This window comes from Echinops telfairi, unplaced genomic scaffold (assembly GCF_000313985.2).
Source record: "Echinops telfairi isolate 266 unplaced genomic scaffold, ASM31398v2 ScPeMD7_7465;HRSCAF=8503, whole genome shotgun sequence".
Lineage (NCBI taxonomy): Eukaryota > Metazoa > Chordata > Mammalia > Afrosoricida > Tenrecidae > Echinops > Echinops telfairi.
This window is the reverse complement of record NW_022111365.1, coordinates 5416249-5436606: the sequence shown is the minus strand read 5'-3', so window position 1 is coordinate 5436606 and position 20358 is coordinate 5416249. Positions and strand designations below refer to the sequence as shown.

Here is a 20358-nt window from a genome sequence, read left to right as displayed (position 1 = left end):
ACAAAGGAAGCTCGGCTCTGGGGAAGATTTGGACAGAGAAACCCTAACGCGCACTTCTACTTTGTTGCGGCCAACAGGGACGCTGCGTGAGTAGAGAACCATCCGATGGCAATGCGGCTTTTTGGTCGTTTTTTCACCTGGCAACCACACTTTCGACACCAGAAATTATCTAGTTCCCTGTTAGGAGCCCAGCAGTCTGCTCCAGCCAGGATTCCCACCCGCAGCCCCACCCCCGCAGGGCGGGGCCAAGCGAACTGCGCACCAATCGGGATGTAGACGTGGAAGACACCGTCCCTGGAGACCAATAAGGGAGCGGGAGATGGGGTCGCGAGCGCTGATTCGCTCTGGTGAATTGAACCTCAGAGGACGGGCGGTTAACGGCAGCCCGGGCGCTGCGTCCGTTGTGCGCCTGCGCCCGCTCGCAGCCGTTACCTGAAGCCGGCGGGGCTGGTGTTCTCTGGGCGGCCGGCGGGTCTCGGTAAGTCAGGGCCCCTCCGCGGCCGTCGGGGGGAGCCGGTGCACGCGAGCTTGAGGGGGGCCCGCTCCCCTGGGACTCACGGCGCGGTCCCTACGAAGTAGCCAGATCGAGTTCTCCCGGCGCTGCGGCATCGCAGTGTCCCCTCCCCTCGTCACCAAGTCGTCCCCGACGCGCCGCCAGGTGTGGGAGCCTGCCCCATTGTGCTGCTGGCCTGGGCAGTGGGTTACCCGTAGGGTGTTGCGGGCTCGGGAGCGCTGAGGTGCCCGGGCCCCCGGGAAGTCACCAGGTGCCCGCCCAGGTTCTCTGCGATGATGCCCCGTCGCCCGGCCTGAGAGCCGACGCGCGGACGGAGGCGACGGGGACGCCGCCCGCTCCGGGGTTGGCGACCGCCGCGGGGCGCTGCATTCCGGTTACCTGTGGAGACCGGAGACAAGTTCCCGGGAGACGTAACGATCCAAGAGGACAGCCACACCCCTGGGCCGATGGCGGAGATTTGTCGATTTTTGTTGCAGTGGAAAGAAAAAGCTCCCTCACCTTTAAGTCACACCACTGACGGATTTCTGGACAGAGCACTAACTTCTGGTCCATCCAAGAAGCTACTTCTGTCAGGAGTTAGAATAGCAGGTAGAGTTGAAAAGTCAGCCTCATGATGAAAATAAACCGTTTCTTTCATTGTAAAAATTATAGATTCCCATTGTTTTTAGAAACAAATCCGAACAATATTAAATACAATTAACCCACCCACCCCCAAAAAAGACAAATAACCCCCCCACCAAACTGACTGCTATGGAGTCTGTTCTGACTCAGGCAGAATTGTCCCTGTGGATTTCCAAGCCTGTAAATAAAAGGAAGCAGAAAGCTGCCTCTTCCCGCCTTAGGGGTTTGAACTACAAATCTGTTAGCAGCCCAATGGGCAACCCACTAGAATAACCCACTACATAACCAGATCTCCTTTGTGAATATGCACGCATTCATAAGTGCATGATTACATTAATGAAGTATATTTTTGTAAGTATGATTAATGAAGTATTAAAAGCAGGTTATGCTTTATTCAGTGTGTATATTGGGAACAATACCAAATATTGACATGTATTATAATCTTTAATGAATGCATTATATTTCTTGTTGCTGTACTGTATTGTTTTATTTAACCAATTCTCAACCTCAGAAAACTCAGTGTTATCAGGTTGATTATGATTTCTAGCAACCTTATAGGACAGGGTAGAACTTTCCCTGTGGATTTCTGAGACTATAAATCTTTAGGGAAGTAGAAAACCTTATCGTTCTCCCAGTGGGTTTGAACCACCAACTTTGCAGTTAACAACCCAATGCATCACCCACTACACCACCAGGGCTCCTTATCCCCTAGCTAGGAATAATTACATTGTTTCCACTTTCTTTATAATCATAAAATAGCAGATAGTGAGCATCAAAAAGTTTGGGGGAATTGGATTTAAAAGATACAGAATTTTCCACAATCTCCTGAAGCCTTCTTCCTACATATTTATATTCTTGTCCAGGGTAATTCTGTAAAGGAATTATTATTTAGAAAATATAGCACAGTTTACATTATGATTTATGTGGTGCCAAACTTGCCCTCTTAGGAGGTGTCAGTGATATCTCCCACTCAATGTAGGTGACTTGTTTCCGCATACTCTGACTAGCATTGGGTAATGAGGACTTTCACTAATCAAACTAGAAGAGTATCCTTATGTTTTCCCCTTTGCTTTTCTGAGATTAACTTCTTGTTTATGAGTCATAATTTCTTTGAAAGACCATTTTCTCTTTTCTGTATTGTTTTCCTAGGGGACCTTAAAATACTGGACCCTAATAGCTGTTTTAAGAAGAAATAGAATTTATGACTTTAAATGTTCCGAGTCACTCTTGTCATCTTTCCCACCTCGGTAAGGATGTCTTTTGCCTTTTGGTAGGCTGTTAGGTTTTGTTTTTATACAATCAGTCTCTAGCTATATGTTTACCTCTACAGAGGTAGGAAAAAAAGAAAAGAAAACAATGATTTTTTTTCCTGAAACTTGCTCTTTTGAATGAAGACTAACCTAAAGGAAGAAATGACATGAAAGAGCTGAACAGAGTCAAAGTATTATAACAAAATGTACAAATGCTTAAACTAGAAAACCAAAAAGGAAGAATGTACTTAGCATATATCAAACTGAAATAACTGAAAAATTGGGGAAAAAATCCAAATTTAGTGTTGCAATAATGAAAGATTCTATAAGAAAAATATTGAACAATACAGGAAGCATTAAAAGAAGATGGAAAGAATACACAGATTCTCTGTAGCCAAAAGAACTGGTTGCCATTCAGCCTTTTCAAACGGTAGTGTATGATCGAGACCCCATGATAATAAAGGCAGAGGTGAGGACCTAATGTCAGGGATTTAAATGGAGAGAAAATGGTTTGAGAAACGATGTACAAATGCGCTTTACACAATTGATGTGTGTATGGATTGGGATAACAGTTGTATGAGCCCCTAATAAAATGTTTTTAAAAAAATTGAATTACTCTGTAAACCTACACCGAGTTCACAATAAAAAGTTTCACAATAAAAAAATAAAAATAAAGGCAGAGGTCTACGCTGTACTGAAGGTATTTGCAAAAGACAGGCTTCCAGGAGTTGACAAAATTCCAATTGAGATGTCTCAATCTGATGAAACACTGGAAGTACTCATTCTCCTATGCCAAGAAATCTGGAAGACAGCCATCTGACCAACATGGATCTTGGCTGAGAGCAGAGAAAACGATACTAGAAAGATGTTTACGCAGGTTTTATTGACTATGCAAAGGCATTCGACTGTGTGGATCATAACTGTGGTTAGCATTGGAACTCTAGAACACTAATTGTGCTTGGGAGGAATCTACATGAACCAAAGGCAGTTGTTTGAACAGAACAAGAGAGTGTGTTAGGGTTATATCCTTTCACTAGTTCAATCTGCATGATGAGTAGATAACACCAGAAGCTAGACTATATGAAAAACAGAGCCTCAGGATTGAATGAAGGCTTATTAACAAACAACCTTTGATATACAGATGCCACAACTTTGTTTGCTGAAAGCAAGGAGGACTTTAAGCACATTGGTGAAAATCAAAGATTGCAACTTTCAGTATGATTGGAACTCAATAAAAAGAATACCAAAGTTTAAATAACTGGACCAGTAGATAACATCATGGTAGAGAAGAGATTGAAATTGCCAAGAATTTCATCTTTCTTAGATCCCAGTCAGTGCTCATAGAAGCAGCAGTCCAGAAATCAAGTGATACTATATTGAGAAAATCTGCGCAAGACCTCTCTCAAAAGTATTAAGAATTTCACTTTGAAGACTAAAGTGCACCTGACCCCAGCAATGGTGGGCTCAGGATCCTTAGATGCATTTGAAATTTGGACACTGAGTAAGGAAGATAAAAGAACAATTGAGGCATTGGAAATATGTGTTCATGAAGAATATTGAAAGTATACCATTGCCTTCTAGAACAGCAGACAAATCTGTCTTGGAAGAAGTACAACCAGAATGCTCCCTAGAAGTGAGCATAGTGAGACTTCATCTTACGTACTTTGGACATGTTATCAGGAGAGACCGACCAGTCCTTGGAAAAGGACATTTTACATGGTAACGGTTAAGGAGTGGCTTTAAAAAAAGACTCTCTACAAGATGGATTGACACAGTGACTGCAACAGTGGGCTCAAACAAACAATTATGAAGGTGGCACAAGACCAGGCAGTGTTTTGGGTTTCTTGTGCATAGGGTCTCTGTGAGTCAGAACTGACTTGACAGCACTTAATAACATAGAGGTAGAAAATTTTATATTAACTCTGCAATAGCCTCTCTCTAGTGGTTATATGCTCACAACTGACCCAGACCCTCTATCCTAGTTGAAATTCTCTCCCATCACCTTTGAAATCCTTTAAGTCTCAAATACAAGTAGTAAACCTAGGACACTGAATCACTTAAAATGGAAAAGAACACACTGTTGAGTATTTTGTGCACACTTATTTGTATTTATCTACAAAATAGAAGCTGCTCTAGTTTCTATGAGAAAACTTCCTACTCACTAAAAAAGAAAGGATTGTCATATCTTTGTTAGAAAGAACTGATAGTTACCTGACTTTATTCTGTGTTTATTGTAATAAGTAATACAATCTTAAGAAGTAAAATTAGAGATGCAACAGAAAAAAAACACACCATGAAATTGGAAGACTGACGAATACTTTTAGAAAAAAGCATTGCACCTGTTTTAAGACATAATGAATTTTTAACGTTTTGTCTTTATATAGTATTTTGTTTATGTAGTTTTTAAAGTTTATCATATTTTACTATTGTAAATATCAAGAGGAAAATGGCAGTTATAGGGAGCAGAGAACAGGAAGAAAGTATATGGAGAGTCCTTTATTCTCATATTAAGAAGCCTGGCAGACTGGGTTTCTGGAGTGGAGGGAGGCCTTCACCCTTGTGAGTGGGAGGTGAGTCCCAATCACATTCTCACAATATTGTTCCCCACTATATCCTCCCATAATAGTGCTACCTTAATGTTACCTCTTGCAAGCACATGACTGCTGCTTAGCCTGTAGCTTTATCTATAGGAGCAGACCCTGCTATTGCTCACTAGGCTGTGAAGACAGCCACTCCCCCTTTACCTGCCCTGGGCACTGGTGTTAGGTTACTCCCCTATGTACTCAGGGACCTTTAGGGTTAGCGTACAGCCGGGTACAGCCCACTTTGTTATATATATGGTTACCTGTAATTAGAGGGGCTTGTATGCCCCGAGTGTATATGCCTTGGTTGGAAATGTATTTTCTCTCTGCGAGGACCTGGCTCTTGAAGTCATGGAGGTCCCAGAGGTGAGAACTTGCATGCTTTATCTTGTCTGATGTCTCTTTAATTTTACCCCTTAATTACATAACCACCCCTTAGACCCATTCTATTGTGAAAGCTGGTACCCCACAGTCAGTATACTATTATTTAAATGGAAAAGAAACAACAATTACTATTATACTGTAATATAGTATATATGTTTAGGGATTATGCCAGCTAGACTCACTTGGGTAAGCCTAGGGTGGAGCCCAAATTATCAATAGGGCCACATCCTGCTGACACCTCCTTGGGGATATGGCCTTTTGTACAAGAGATGGAGCAGTGCCTAATCCTCTTTGGCCTTTTGCATTCTGCTGGAGTTGGCATCTGGTTGATCTCCTGTTGTGTAGCCCGCCTTTCCCAGGAGCCATCAGTGGGCTACATAAGGTGGATTCATTTGGCTGACTTTGGATTCATTTACTTGTCTGTCCGCTAACCTCTGCCCTTGACTTCTGCCTTGTCTTCCTGTTTCCTCTCAAGTTTCTACAATTCAGGAGAATCCTGACTTGAATCAGACCGGGCTTAACTACTTTTACTATTTGTAAACCATTTTTTAATATAAATTTCTTTCTATATACAAACACATACAAGCTTCACTGATTTTGCTTCTTGAGAGAACCCAACCTAACAGTCTTCGTGACATCTTTTGCTTCATTGTCAAAAGAGCCTCCGAGCCAGGATCGACTTAGCTCATTTCAGTCCCTGCTTTATTCTGTGTCATCTCTTTTTAGTGGGTAGGCTTGCATGAACATAGAAATGAATGGTACATTTCCAAGGAAGCATTCCTATAAAATCAAAGAGCAACAATAAAATGTGAAGATAGTGCTTATCAACATCCTTCATTTAAGTCTGTTCACTTTTTTAAATGATTTTGTATTGTGAATTGGATTGGGGGCTTTACATATCATACTATCAATTCTGTATTCAACAGTTTAAACTCCTTTCAACCTTACTTACCTCTAAATTTTTCACTGGTTTTTGGACCTCCATTCTCCCTTTCACCAGAGTCAACACCTCTCAGTCCTTTAATCTCTGTTGCTTTATCTTCCCTCCCTTGGCCCTTCCCCCAACCCTTGCTAACCCCCAAGGTCTGTTTGTTCCCTTTGATTTGTAAGTCTTTGTCTTGGTTTTTATCCTTACAGTAGTGGCCTTGGATAATACAGTGTTTATCCTTTTGATAGACCATCCAGGTCACGAGATGCATCAAGGTTTCACCATTGTTTTTTCAGCAATATATAATGTCCCATTATGTGTATGTACCAAAGCCTTTATCTATTCTTCCATTGATAGGTATTTGGTTTGTCTTAAACAATTGTTTGAATATTATACCCAAATGTTATATTTCAAAAGATCTTTACATAAGATTAAAGGACAACGTTTTTTTTTGACAACACTCAGGTCAGTATGAAATGTTGGCAAATCAGGTCCCCAAAATATAGCATGATTCATAATCCTGAATATTTGTACAATTGGCTATTAGATTTATTACATAAATCTAATTTTGTATCATTATTTCCCCACCTCTAAAATGGAAATATTTTTGGTCCCTATTCTGCTAAATTATAAAAGGTATTTGTGCCTTCTTATGCTACAGTGCTACAAGGTCACTTACTTTTTTTTGTAAAATTTTTGGGGGGTTTTTTAAAAGGTTTTTTAGGATTTTTTTCATAAAAAATGTGTGTTCTGAGCCCGGAGCACAGACTCCGCACTCTCAGCATAACCGCTGGGGAGAAGGCAAACCTGAAACTCTTAATGGAGCCTCATATCTGCTACTAAGCTTCCATAGGGTTCATGCTCAGCTTGTTCCATATGCTAATGATATTTTAACTAGCAGTTTTAGGATCGAAAGCATCTTTGTATACCTGGGAGTTTTGAACATAAATAGGAACAAACTATTTTTAGTGTTCATCATCGTGACTATTAACAGCTTCCTACCTGGTCCTATTACCTTCAGTCTTCCAAAGCAGTATTAGGACTACACAGTTTCACTGTTGAGGTGCTATCGCGTTGGTTCCGAACCATAGTTAACTTACGCACAACAGAATCAAACACTGCCTGGTCCTTAGCCCATCCTCACACTAAAGAACTCACTGCTATCAAGTAGTTTCCAACTCACAGCGACCCATTGGGACAGAGTAGAACTGCCTTTGTGTGTTTCCAACACTGGAATTCTTTACTGGAATAAAGTCTCAGCTTTCTCCCAAGGAGCAGTTGGTGGTTTCAAACTGCTGACCTTGCAGTTAGCAGCTCAACAGCCATATTAAGTAAATGACTGCATCTCAAAAAGGTACTAAGAGAACTTTGAGCTCTTTTGAAGAAATATTGGTATTTAAGTACCATCTTGGGGGGAGTTACTTACCAAGGTTGCTTTGAGAATAAACAAAGCCATCTCATTTTCTAATCTAAATATAAAATCATCAATAACTCATTAAGTGGTAACCTAGGACTTATCCTGCAATTCTCCCTCTTTTTGAATTGTACAGTCAACCAAAGCTCTATTGCTTCTGCATCTTTAATCTCAAATTAGTTTCTCTCCATTCCTTTTAGGCCATCATCTGTTGCTTTGACTACTCTTAATGGCTTCCCACTTGGTTCCTCTGCCTTTACCCTGTCAATATACATTTTGCCAGAATATTTTTGCAACACAATACTATTTGGCTTTTAAATTTCTCAGTGGCCCCTTAAGAAAATATCTAAGCGTTTTAAGGAAGGCCTATAAGTATGACCCTAGATTACTTTCCTTAACTGTGGTTGATCTCTATTCAAGCCATATAGCATATTTATAGCTCCCTGATGCATGTGCGGATAATTTCTGGCCATTGATACATATATCTCCTAAAGCTCCAGTTCTTTATCCATCTTAACTGGTTTCCACTTATTGTATAAAATAGCTTAGATGGTTCCTCTTTTATAGTCTTCCGTAAACCATTATACCAAGGGTTTGGCAAACCCCAGTGTGTGGTGTTTGTTTGGCCCATCAGCAAAGGATTGTTTTTATATTTGTAAAGGGTTGTTTAAAAAAGAGAGCAGAGACGATGTGGCTTACAAAGCCCCATATATTTATGTTCAGATCTGTGGAGAAAAAGGCTACACCAGTTTCTACACTAAATTTATATACTTCATAAGATTAAAATTTCACCAAACTCATTGCCATCGAGTTGATTCCAATTTATCATGACCCTATAGGATAGCATAAGACTGCCCTTGTGGGTTTCCAGGATTTTAAATCTTTACAGGAACAGAAAACCTCATTATTCTCCCATGGAGTAACTGCATTTGAACCACCAACAAACCCACTTGTGGTAAGCAACCCAACTTGTAACCCATTATACCGCCAGAGTTCCTTACTCCTAAGAAGCTGTGAACCCTATTCAGGTAGGTCACTTCCAGAAGTGATGTAACACTAACCCTGTATACCAAATCTTTGACTGAATTTAATATTTAAAATTCAGTCCTAGAAATTAAGATACTTAGGCAAAGCTCTTTTTGAAAATTCAGGTGAACAGTGAGTATATCCTTTTTAAAAACAATGCATTATATTTTGAGGCTCAAGTTTTAATGAATTTTTGAACACACGATACAGGTTTCTAGGGTGTAAACATAAATGCACCTTCATTTTATAAATGTTTTTTGCTGATTTTGTTTTTAAACCATTTGGACAGGAATAGGACAATGTTTGAATTATTTCTTGTTAGGCCCAATTTTCTATATAGAACCTATCATTTGTTTTTCTCTAAGACCTGATACTCAAAATTTCTATAACTTGAAATAATTTTTTAATCGTTTTACTGGCACATAATTTACATATAATAGAATTGAATTGCTCAATCGTTCAAACATATCAAGGGAGAATTGTATAATCATCACCACATTCATCCTAGAAACATAAGTTTTTTTCCCTACCCCATCAACCACTACCTGGTTGTTGCCTCTTAGATCTTGGTGAGTTTTCTATGGTGAAATGATGCTTTTAATTTCTGTGTCAACACAGGCTCTTTTAGTTGGCTTCTCCAAAATAGTATTGTCTTCCTCTAATGTGTCATTACAGTCCCTTTTGCTTTTTGTTTTTTCCTCAGGGAATAAATATGAGTTATCAATACGTCCTCTTTGTACAAAATGCTGGATCCGGGATTCCAATCCTTGGCATTTAGGACGATCCATTAGGGGCTTATATGTGCGCATTTTCACTCCTTCAACAAAGGCACTGGTCTGCTTTATGACCGACGGCTTGATGTTTCTCCACTCTGTCACTCCATCCATCTCTGGTCCTGTAATTACACAATCAAACATTACATGGATACTGTGCCACAACAAAATCAGTCACCTCCAAAGGTTATATAAACATTCCTCTCAATATAAATTCATTGCTATCAAATCGATACTGACTTATTAGCAACCCTATAGGACAGGTCCATGTGGGTTTCTGCGATTGGAACTCTGTGGGAGTAGACAGCCTCACCTATAGCCCTATATAACTTTCATTATGGTGCATAATTGTACTCTCAAATGCTCCTACCATACCTTTTCCACATGGCACTGCCACGGAGTCCAGTCCTTGCAGCATACTAAACAGCATGTGAGTTTTCACAGCATGATTAGCCCATAATTGTTGTAGGTGGGTAACATTGAATTCTTGAACCTCCCTGTCGTAAATCCACTTGATATTTTCAAATTTACAGTCATATAAGACTAGAGGAAATTCTACAGCCATACTAGAGGCAGAAAAGGGGAAAAAGAAAATAAAAATGAGAATACATAGCAACCACCAAAAAATCGTGTGGGGGAGGGCTGGGGGGGATAGGATTATACCAATCTTGAGTATCTATCTAATAACAAAGAAAATATAATATCCTCCCTAATCTTGAACCACTTTGCAACATTTTCATTTTAAAAAGCAGATCAGGATTCAGTTTGATTTATTTAGAGTAAATCTTACTGGTAACGAGTCACCTAGAAGTGTCAACTTTGCCCTACCATAATGCTGTAATATTAGTGATATTTTTCCAAACTTATTACTAAAATTCCAGTTTTGTATGCTATGGAGGAAAAAATTACATTTAGTTATCTGACTTCAACTTGTTCTCAAAAGAAAAATGTGTACTGTCTGCCTGTCCTATTTCAGAGATTAAAAATTAGGAGGCAAATATACAGTAGTACTTAATTACTACTCAGTGATATAAAATAGTTAAGATCTAGTATGACTAAGTTGTGCTTCCTTTAAGTTCACCAGAGCTTAACCATAATACCTTTTTACATAAGCTTAGAAATAGAAAAAGATGTGGAAATGCATGTTCTTAGCTTAAGGGACCTGGTTCAAATGCCCATTTCTGTATTAATGGGGTAGAAAGACAAAAGGGGTAAATTAAAAGAATCCACTCTCCTCAAAATGTATTTTTAAGTTAGACTTGGAGCTTCGTGAATCAATGACTTAGTTACTTAAGCAATCATTTGGCAAGAAGGATGTGAACATTATATTACTATTAGGCAGGTGAAAAATCATTCCACAGGTGATAGCTGTGGGGTCTCTTTATTTTCATTTATTTACCTATATTGAGGTTTCTGGGGATTTTTGTCTATGTTCAGCAGCTCATCAATAATCTCTGGTTTCTCCATCCCTTGGCCAATCAGGAAGAGGATAGCCATCATACAGCGAACTTGATGGTAAAGGAAAGCCTGGCCAGTCACTTCAAACTGACATAACTGGAAAGATTCTTGCCGTCCCTCCTCACCCAGGTTCTGGCTCATTAGTTGTACTTCAGCAGACAGAATAGTCCTCTGAAAACTAATCACTCCATTGGCTACATCCATCTTACACAGGTTCCTGAAATCATGTGTGCCAACATACTTCTGAGCTGCATAATTCATGAGTGTAATATCTAGATCAGCACGAGGGAAAAAGTAGCGGTATGTCCGCTCAAGACAGCTGAACCTAGCACTGAAGGTAGCCTCTACTGGGGCCCAGGCCAGGATACGGATGTCAGGAGGGAGCACCCGATTGAGGATGTGGGTATAACGGATCTCTTTGGCAGTATCATCGCCTTTGTCTTTTAAGTTAAAATCCTCTGAGTCCTTGTCCTTTGGAAAGTGAGAACGAAGGTCGAGAGATATCACCTATGGAATCAGAGAAAGAGATTTTATCTTAGAGATACAACTACTCTGAATTCTCAGTACATGTACATACCGAATAGCTTGGTATCGCTTACTTTACCTGTCCAAAGGCACTGACTCCTTTGTCTGTTCGCCCGCACCGGTGATAATTGGATGTCTGTCTACTTTCTACTAGTCTTGTCTTGGCTAGCGCCTCAAACAGCTTCTCTTCAATGGTGTTATTTGTGTTTTCTTGACTGGCAAAACCCTGGTAGCCCCAGCCCAGATAGGCTATCCTTAGAGCTACATGCCTTTGGCCGTGAGCACTGAAATCAAATGCGCGCTTAGCTTTTCTACTTCCTGAAGAAGTTTCTCTTCTGCTCGAGTTATTGTTGCTGACTTGTTCCTTTTTAAGTCTTTGGACCTCCTCCTCCAGTTCTTGCACCCTCTTTAGAAGTTTCTCAGTTTGGCTTCTGTGCAGGTCATTTTCAGCCATGATATAATGGACAAATCATACAGGTCCACCCTACCTGAAAACAGAGCAGTGCATGGATAAGAAGACAGTGTCAGTGTGTTCTTTTGGTGACATCATTATCTTTCGATTATGCTTAACTAGGATCTGAGACTAATTTAATGCCCAAAGAATATAGATTTGCTTTTACTTGGGGTTAAAGCATTAGCTTACTTATGGCTAATTCATTTTGTGTAATATTTAATATTTTATTGTTTTCAATCCCATCTGGCCAGTTCACAGAAATAAAAGAAAGTAGCACCAAAGAAGATTCTGCTATAATTCTTAAGGATTAAGTTGTCCAATTTAGGGGGAGTGTCTAGATTTCATCTCCTTGTTTTACTGAGATGGTTAAAATGGATTTTATTGATATTTTCCCTTAAAACATTTCCTTTTGGTTTCTCTAATCTGTCCAGTTTTTCTAAACATGGAATACATGTCTAATTACAGTTCTTTTGCTTTCAGTATTTCAGATAAAATAAATGGCTTGTATGTTCTGTCATCTAATATCCAGTTCTGTTTTAAAGGTGGTGCGTTAGAAGTTAACTGAAGAAACTATCAATGATCATACTTCACATTGAAAGTAAAGCCTGGAGACAAGATTGCCCCATTTTAAGAAGTTTTGATGGCAGAAAAACGGTAATTATTGTTTCAGTTGTTATTTTTTAAGTAAAATTTTATGCATGTTTTGATAAAAAAAAATTTCTGTACCTCTGTCAAGTAACGGGAGACAGTCTGGATAATGTAACTTAGATATACATGTTTAAATTCCCTGCATATTCTAATAATGTCACTTGAGAACAACTAATAGATCCTTAAAATTGGGACAACCTCACACATTCTATTAGTGATTGTTAACAGTGATCAATTCCACATCTGTTTAAAAACTAGAGTATCTAAGTCTAACCTCATTTAGTATTTTACTCTTTAATTTTCTGTTTAAGCATTTTCTTTTAAAAATAAAAAAAGTACTAGAAGCAAACGTGGAAGAACATTTTTCTTATAATCCCTACTCCCCTAATATCAAATGATCAAAAGAAAAATACTAGGAAGAAAAATTAATGACAGTAAAGGGCTTTCGTATATAAATAAAAATATAAACATTTTATTTATAGTTTTTCATGTAAGAGCAATAAGAAAGAAGTGCAAATATAACCCAAGCAGTAAGTAGGTATGGAACATGCATTGTATACAGGGGTTGGTGGGGTGGGGTGGGGGGATAGTTTATAAATATTTTTTAAATATGCAATTTTATCAAAAAATGTAAACTTATGAGGACACTATTTTTAACTCACAAAGATGAGAAAGTTTGATAGGACACCATTTTATAGAAGAGACAATGCAAATTCTTTATAGAGTTTATATTGGCAACAACTATTAAGCATGTACCTTTTGAACCTATGAAATATGAATTGTAATACTAATTTTTAAAAGCCCATTGCTACCAAGTTGATCCCAGCTCACAGCAATATAAGATTAAAATTTCAATAAGGGACTGGCTGAATAAATTGAGGTATATCACACATTGGAATTACAGGCAATTTAAACAAAATAAGTCTCCATGTGCTGATATAACTGGATTCAGAGGAGTTGTATAATATACTCCCATATGATAATTTTTACAATGTACTTATACACACAGAACATTTCTGGAGAGATAATAACTGCTTTTTAGAAGTTTTAAAGAGCCCAGCACTGGCTAAGTGCTCAGCTGGTAACTGAAAGGTCAGCAGTTCAAACCCACCAGCTCCTCTATAGGAGAAAGATGTTGGCAGTCTACTTCAGTGAAGATTACGGCCTTGGACACTTTCTGGGGTGGTTCTACTCTGTCTCATGGGGTGTGCTATATGAATCAGAGTTGACTCCTAGGTAAAGGGTTTGAGGAGTCTTGTGTATATGTATTAGTTTTTCAGTTTAGTTTAAACTGGAAAATTAGTTTAAAAAGGAAAATAGTAGGGATACAAGAAAATAGTAGTAGATAAGTATCTTAGACCGCACACACACACACACACACACACACACCCCATTGTCTGAAAAAGACTTCTATTGGGATGATTTTTTTAATCTTATGGATAGGAGTCACACACACACACACCCCACCCCCCATTGTCTGAAAAAGACTTCTATTGGGATGATTTTTTAATCTTATGGATAGGAGTCCGAGGAGCTGTAGCGATTATGTGTTGGGCTTGCTAACCTTAAGGTCAGCAATATGAAACCACTAGCCCCACTCCACAGGTGAAAGATGAGGCTTTCTACTCCCATAAAGTTAGAGCCTTGGAAGCCCACAGGGTCAGTTCTCTGTCATCTGAGTTGGAATTGACTCAGTGGCAGTGAATTATGGTTAAGAACAAGGGCACTGGGGGTTCGTTCAGTCCCAGAATTCTCAGCTTCCATGCAGGAGACTTGACTTCATTTCTAGCCAACCCATTTCATGTGCAGCAACCACCATGCTGAACAGGATTCTGTGGAGCTTCCAGACTAAGACTAGAAAGAAATGCCTGGCTATCTGCTTCTGAAAAATCCACAGTGAAAGTCCTATAGATCATAACAGTTCAATTGCCTCACAAATGGTCTGCCATGAGTTGGGCTTACTAGACTGTAGCTGATAACAGCATGGTTAAGAGCAAGGACTCTGCAATTAGACTGCTAAATTAGAACTCCCACACTGCCACTTAACTAGCTATATGCCCTTGGGCAGGCGATTTAACCTCTCCAGTGGATTATGCACTGGGCTGCTAACCACAATGGTAGTTCAAAGCCACTAGCTCCTCTACAGGAGAAAGATGAAGCTTTCTATTCTTATCGTTATTGTCTCAGAAACTCACAGGGATAGTTCTACCGTGTCCCAAAGGGTGGCTGTGAGTCAGAATTCACCTCAAGGCAATACGTTTTGTTGTTTTTATCAGTGGTGGTAGTGGGGTTTTTGTTTTTCTGAAGGGAGTGCCATGTTACGAATTTGTGAACAGGACAATAGTTAAGAAAGAGTACCTCTCTAATGGTGGTATGGATTTACAATGAATTAATAAAAATAAATCATACAGAACCATGCCAGGTACAGAAAAGTGCCCCCTTTTCATGTGTTATATAGTGTATATTATGTATCATAATCCATATCATGTAGTCTTCCATGTTTGTTAAGCCAAACCTCATGTATCCTATTTTTCAAGCTACTAAAAGTGGCAAGAACGAGCAGGCAGTAGAATATGGGCGTGAATAAGAGAGCGGAAATGAAAGCAGGTAATAGATTCCCTGAACTGAGTTAATACTCTTCCAGAGTATTCCCATACTACCATGTAGCCGTCTGTCTGTCATAAAGGAGACAGTGCTCAGCCCCGTGTCACCCTTACAATTGTAGTTAGGCTTGACCCCAGTGTTACAGGGTCTTCTTTGCTAACCCCCTAATTTATCAAGCTTGATATCCTTTTCCTGGTACTGAGCTCTTCTGATAACACGTTCAAGTATGTTAGATGATAGCTCCCCATCCTCGCTTCTAAGAGCATTCTGCCTGTACTTTCAACATGTTTCACCAACCACAGGATTCCAATGCAGTAATTCTTCTTTGGTCTTTCTTAGTCATGTGTAGCTTTCACAGGCATATGAGGTGATTGAGAATACTTTGGCTTGGATCAGGCAAGTGGCTTCTTGGCTCATTAACACTTTAAAGATATTTTTCAAAATATTTTCCCTCTGCAACATGTTTGGGTTTTTTGACTGCTGCTTCCATGAGTGTTGCTTGTGGATCAAAGTAGAATGAATCTTAAGCAACGTCAGTCTTCTGTTTATTGGTCCATTTGTGAGGATTTGGGTTTACTTCACTGGAGTTAAAGGCTTTATTCTTCATCAGTAATTGCTTCAAGAACTTGTTTTCAAGGTGTGTCATCTGCATATCACAAGTTGTTAGTGAGACTTCCTCCAATCCTGATGCCACAGTCTGCATTAGGCCAGCTTCTCAGATTGTGTAAGTGTGGTGAGAGGATACAACCCTGACACACACCTTAACTGATTTCAAACCATGTAGTAATCCCTTTTCTGTTTAAACTTCTGCCCTTTGGTCTATGCGTTGTCCAACAGGAGAGCACAATTAACGTTTTGGAGTTCCCGCTCATTGCAATGTTATGCTTCGTTTGTTATGATCTACATAGTCAAGTGCCTTTGCGTAGTCAACAAAGATCAAGTAAATGTCTTCATTTTTTTCTGCTTTCAGCTAATAAGATCCATCTGACGTACCTCATCCCACATCCTCTTGTGAATTTGTTATTTTTTAGCAGCTCCCTGTGCAACAATTTTGAATTATCTTTACCAAAGTTTTATTTGTATGTGATTTTATTAATGATATTGTTCAACAATTCCACATTCTGGTGGGTCACCCTACTTTGGAATGAGCATAATTATGGATCAGTTGGCCAGATATCTGTCTCCCAAATGCCATATTCCTTCCATCTTTTGATGCTCTCTGTATCATTCAAAATTTTGCCCAAATAACATACATTTTAAGAAGGTCCCCTGGAGATTCTTACTTTTTACTTTGTTTTCTCTAATTTCTACCACTTCCTGTAGCTATTCTATATTTAAGACCAAATTCCAGAGTCTCTTCTAACATCCACTGTGGTCTACATGTTGTTAGGTGGCAGCAAGTCAGTGATGACTCATAGTGACTGCATTTACACAGAACGACACACTGCCCGCTTCGGCACCATCCTCACAATTGTTTTGAGCCCACTGTTGCAGCCACTGTGTCAGCCCATCTTGTCCAGGGCCTTTCACTGCCCCTCTGCTTTACCAAGCATGCTGTCCTTGCCCAGGGACTGGTCTCTCCTGACAGCCTCTAAGGAGCATTCTGGCCGTATTTCTTCCCAAACAGATTTGTTGGTTCCTTTGGCAGTCCGTGGTCTTTTCAATATTCTTCTCCAGCACCATCATTCAGACGCATCGATCAAGTCTTCAGTCTTCCTTATTCAGTGTCCAACTTTTCACATGTACATGAGGCAGTGAATATACAGTGGCATTTACTATGTTTGCCTTAGTCATCTTTTTGTTTGCCTGCTATAAACCAATAGACAAGAAGGGAAGCAGCAATTTGTAAGCTGGGAAATTATCATTAGGAAACTGACCAATTTTTTCTTTCCCTTACAGAAGACCCTACAGTGCCGAGGAAACAATGGAGGAACTCATGGGACCTGATGGGAAAAAATGGGCCAGTATGGTTCCAGAAGAACGAATGTTAGCAGCAGCTACAGCTTTTACCCAGACCTGGGCAGGGCAGGGGGAGGGAGATATTGGAAGAGATGCCCAGTCTACCCACTACGATCCCTACAGTAAAGCTTCCGTAACCGCAGGGAAGCGACCTCTTCCTTGGCAAGTCCAGTCTCCACGTGTGGAAAATAATGCCACTTCAGAAATAGTCTCCGAGGCCTCCCAAGGACTCCGAAAACCAGTGATGAAGAGAAAGGTCCTGCGGAGAAAGCCAGGGGGGGAAGTGCTAGTGACAGATGAATCGACTGTCAGTGAATCAGAGTCTGGGATGGAAAGTGAGACGGATCTCTGGGACTTAAGACAAAGGCTGGCGAATTTGCAGTTCCAGGAAGACAGGAAATCCCCAAATGAAAGGTCACAAAAATTTAGTTTACCACACGAATACCAAAGACTTACTCAAGAAGATCAGCTCCTTTACTATCTTCAAAGAGAAGGAATGGCCCCCCCAGTTTATGAACAAGACCTGATTGTTGCCAGCCGACCCAAGTCCTTTATTCTACCAAGGCTGGACCAGTTAAGCCGAAACCGGGGCAAGATAGACCGGGTAGCCCGATACTTTGAGTACAAACGAGACTGGGACGCAATGAGGTTACCTGGGGAAGATCATAGGAAGGAATTACGGTGGGGTGTTCGAGAGCAGATGCTTTGTCGAGCAGAACCCCAACCCAAGCCTCAGCACATATACGTTCCAAACAACTACCTGGTACCAACAGAGAAGAAAAGATCTGCGCTTCGTTGGGGTATTCGTTGTGACCTTGCAAATGGCATCATGCCCAGAAAGCCTCCCTTCCCTCTTTCTCCTTCTTAAAGCTGTCATCTGTCCCTCTCAGGTCACATTGGGGGGTAACATGGCTCCTCATATCTCTTAAATAGAAACAACTCACTCCAAACACGTAGACTTAATTTCTGGCTCTCAATTCCAGCAATTACAAGAGAAATCATGCCAGAGAATGAAAAACTGGGCCTGATCTATTTTGTTCTAGTAGTAATATTGAGTCAGGAAGCACCATTTCTGTTCCATAAGTTTTGTTTTTTGGTTTGTTTGGTTTTGGGGGGCTAACATGAGCTGTTATGTTTTGATTCATGTGTGTTTTTAAAGTTCTGGGTGTTCAATTTGGCCAATAAAGAATTTTGGAATTGGTGAGCCTGTTGTTTACTAAATACTTCACAACTTCACCTGGTATTTACTAAATACTTAACAAAGAAAGAAGTGGTTACCTACTGGACTATTGTAGATCCGGGATTTCCTACCTCAGAAAGGAAAGTCATACATTTGAATGAAAAATCTGCCCTTGACACACAATTGTGTATAAAGAACACGAAGTATCCCCATTACCAAAAAATAGAATAAATCCAGATGTGTGAAACACTTTTTAATGATGCTCACTAAAAGCATGATATGACAAAACATTGTAACAGGATCCCCTGGAGATTCTTACGGCTCCTCTTAGAATGTTTGTACTGGTTCTCTATATTGGTAGAAATGCAAATTCTGAGCAAGGGACTCTAACTAGAATGAATTACTTTGTAATTCAATGAGGAACATCTAAAATCTGATAACAGTTTTAGTATTGAAGGTAGAAGAGTGACAAGTAGTTTCATTAAAACAGCTCTTGTATCACCTTGACTGTAAAGGTATGTAAATATATTCAGTATTGCTATGTATCAGTAAAGGGTATGTTCAACAACACCAAAAAACCATTGCCAGCTGAATCATTCCCAACTCAGCCCCTCTAAGATAGTAGGTCTACCCCCATTCAGTTTCCAAGGCTCTGCTCTTCATTGAACCAGGCTGCTACATCTTGTTCCTATAGACTGGTTGCTGGTTCATTTAACAAGCCTTTCATCACTGTACCACCAGGAATAAATAGTTGTTAGAAATCATTACAGAAATTACTATAAAAATATAAAGCCCATGAACCACTACACAGTCTGTCACACCATGTTGTTAGCTGGGGTGATGGAAATTTTCTATTTTCATACCATGGGCAAATTTTAATTACATGATTTTTTGCCCCACAGCATGAAAGATTTTTATTTAGTCTCAAATGTCAAAACAGTATGAAATAAAAGTTTATTTACAAGGCAATTAAAATTATATAAAGAAGTAGATGAGGTTGGCCAAATCAACACAGACCAGAACTTGAGTCCAAATCTTGTCTGTGTAGCTCGCTCTTCCAACTCACTCAGGATAATGTGCAGTGGGGCCCCACAGCAAATTTCTAGTAATAGGAAGCCGCCAAGTTTTAATAAGGATCTAACCTTGAAAACATTAGGAAACAGGTGGTAAAATATTCCTTAGAATATTCCAAACAAATGGGGTATCCAAAAAGGCTGTGATCACTAACCACCAAAAAACAAGTGTACGGCAATTCTCCGACTGAAAATAGTCGCCACGCCTGCCAATCCCAGATACGATTGGCATCCCCATCTCTACTAGCCTTTAACTATAAGCTAACGGGGGCTACTATCACTGCCAGGGTCGATTCCAACTCAGCGACCCCAAAGGGCCGGGAAGAACTACCCCTGTGGGATCCCGGGAACTAAAAGCTTCATCTTTCTCCCGCAGGGCGACTGGTAATTTCAGATCGCTGACCTTGCGGTTAGCAAAGAGCGTAACCACGACGCCATCGGGGTCCTCTAAACTGTTTCTGAACGAGAAACCACTGCTGAGACTGCCAGTGCCTCCAGAAAGCACCGAGCTCAAAGCAAAAGGCGTCGTCGTAATCGCGGCCCCATTTCCATCGACTAGTACTTTCTTGAAATGACCATGGTATGGGGGAGCGGGAAACAAAGATAACCGTTCAACTGCTTGTTCGTTCTCTTCGCAGAACCTAGAAACTTAAAACACACGGAAAGCATACCTTCCTCCCAGTCTCCCGCCACGCAGCTGTACGCGGAACAGGAAACTGTCGTTCCGCGTCGTCTATGTGACAGGCCTCATGGGAGTTGTAGTTGCTAGATGAAGCGCTTTGTGGGAAATGTGGTTCTAAAAGCCCAAGGCGTGGGCAAGGGCGCAATTAGCCTGGATGCAAAACCTGCTGGTTTATTGCAGTGCAGGCAGCGGTTCTTCACCCCGACCAGGCAGAATCTGGAGTCAAGTAGTACACTAATAAAAAATAAAATAAATGTAGTGCTGCGCTATAATCATAGAAAAC

At 40.2% G+C, this 20358-nt stretch overlaps 2 protein-coding genes across 3 annotated transcripts; one reads left to right on the top strand and one right to left on the bottom strand.

Moving 5' to 3' along the window:
• Nucleotides 1-440: 440 nt before the first annotated feature.
• HYLS1 (HYLS1 centriolar and ciliogenesis associated) lies at nt 441-18341 on the top strand. Of its 2 annotated transcripts, none has more exons than XM_004714161.2 (3): nt 441-478; nt 12472-12583; nt 17081-18341. In XM_004714161.2, exons 2-3 carry the CDS (start codon nt 12570-12572, stop codon nt 18006-18008), a joined length of 942 nt encoding a protein of 313 aa, XP_004714218.1. In that variant the 5' UTR covers nt 441-478; nt 12472-12569; the 3' UTR covers nt 18009-18341. The 2 variants fall into 2 exon arrangements, with proteins under 2 accessions (XP_004714218.1, XP_045139620.1); XM_045283685.1 differs by lacking the exon at nt 441-478 and adding an exon at nt 2288-2382.
• On the bottom strand, nt 8886-20082 carry PUS3 (pseudouridine synthase 3). Its single transcript, XM_004714160.3, has 5 exons — nt 20065-20082; nt 11555-11963; nt 10892-11457; nt 9868-10058; nt 8886-9614 (listed from the first exon to the last, which is right to left on the bottom strand). The coding sequence occupies exons 2-5, from the start codon at nt 11927-11929 to the stop codon at nt 9298-9300; spliced, it is 1449 nt and encodes a 482-aa protein (XP_004714217.1). The 5' UTR covers nt 11930-11963; nt 20065-20082; the 3' UTR covers nt 8886-9297.
• Between the last annotated feature and the right edge of the window lie 276 nt (nt 20083-20358).

Coding starts and splice junctions, on each gene's coding strand:
- PUS3 (XM_004714160.3), bottom strand. CDS start 11,929: ATGGCTGAAAATGACCTGCACAGAAGCCAAACTGAGAAACTTCTAAAG. Junction 11,458..11,554: donor GAGTCAGTGCCTTTGGACAG/GTAAAGTAAGCG, acceptor CTGATTCCATAG/GTGATATCTCTCGACCTTCG. Junction 9,615..9,867: donor GGCAGTGCCATGTGGAAAAG/GTATGGTAGGAG, acceptor GTGTAATTACAG/GACCAGAGATGGATGGAGTG.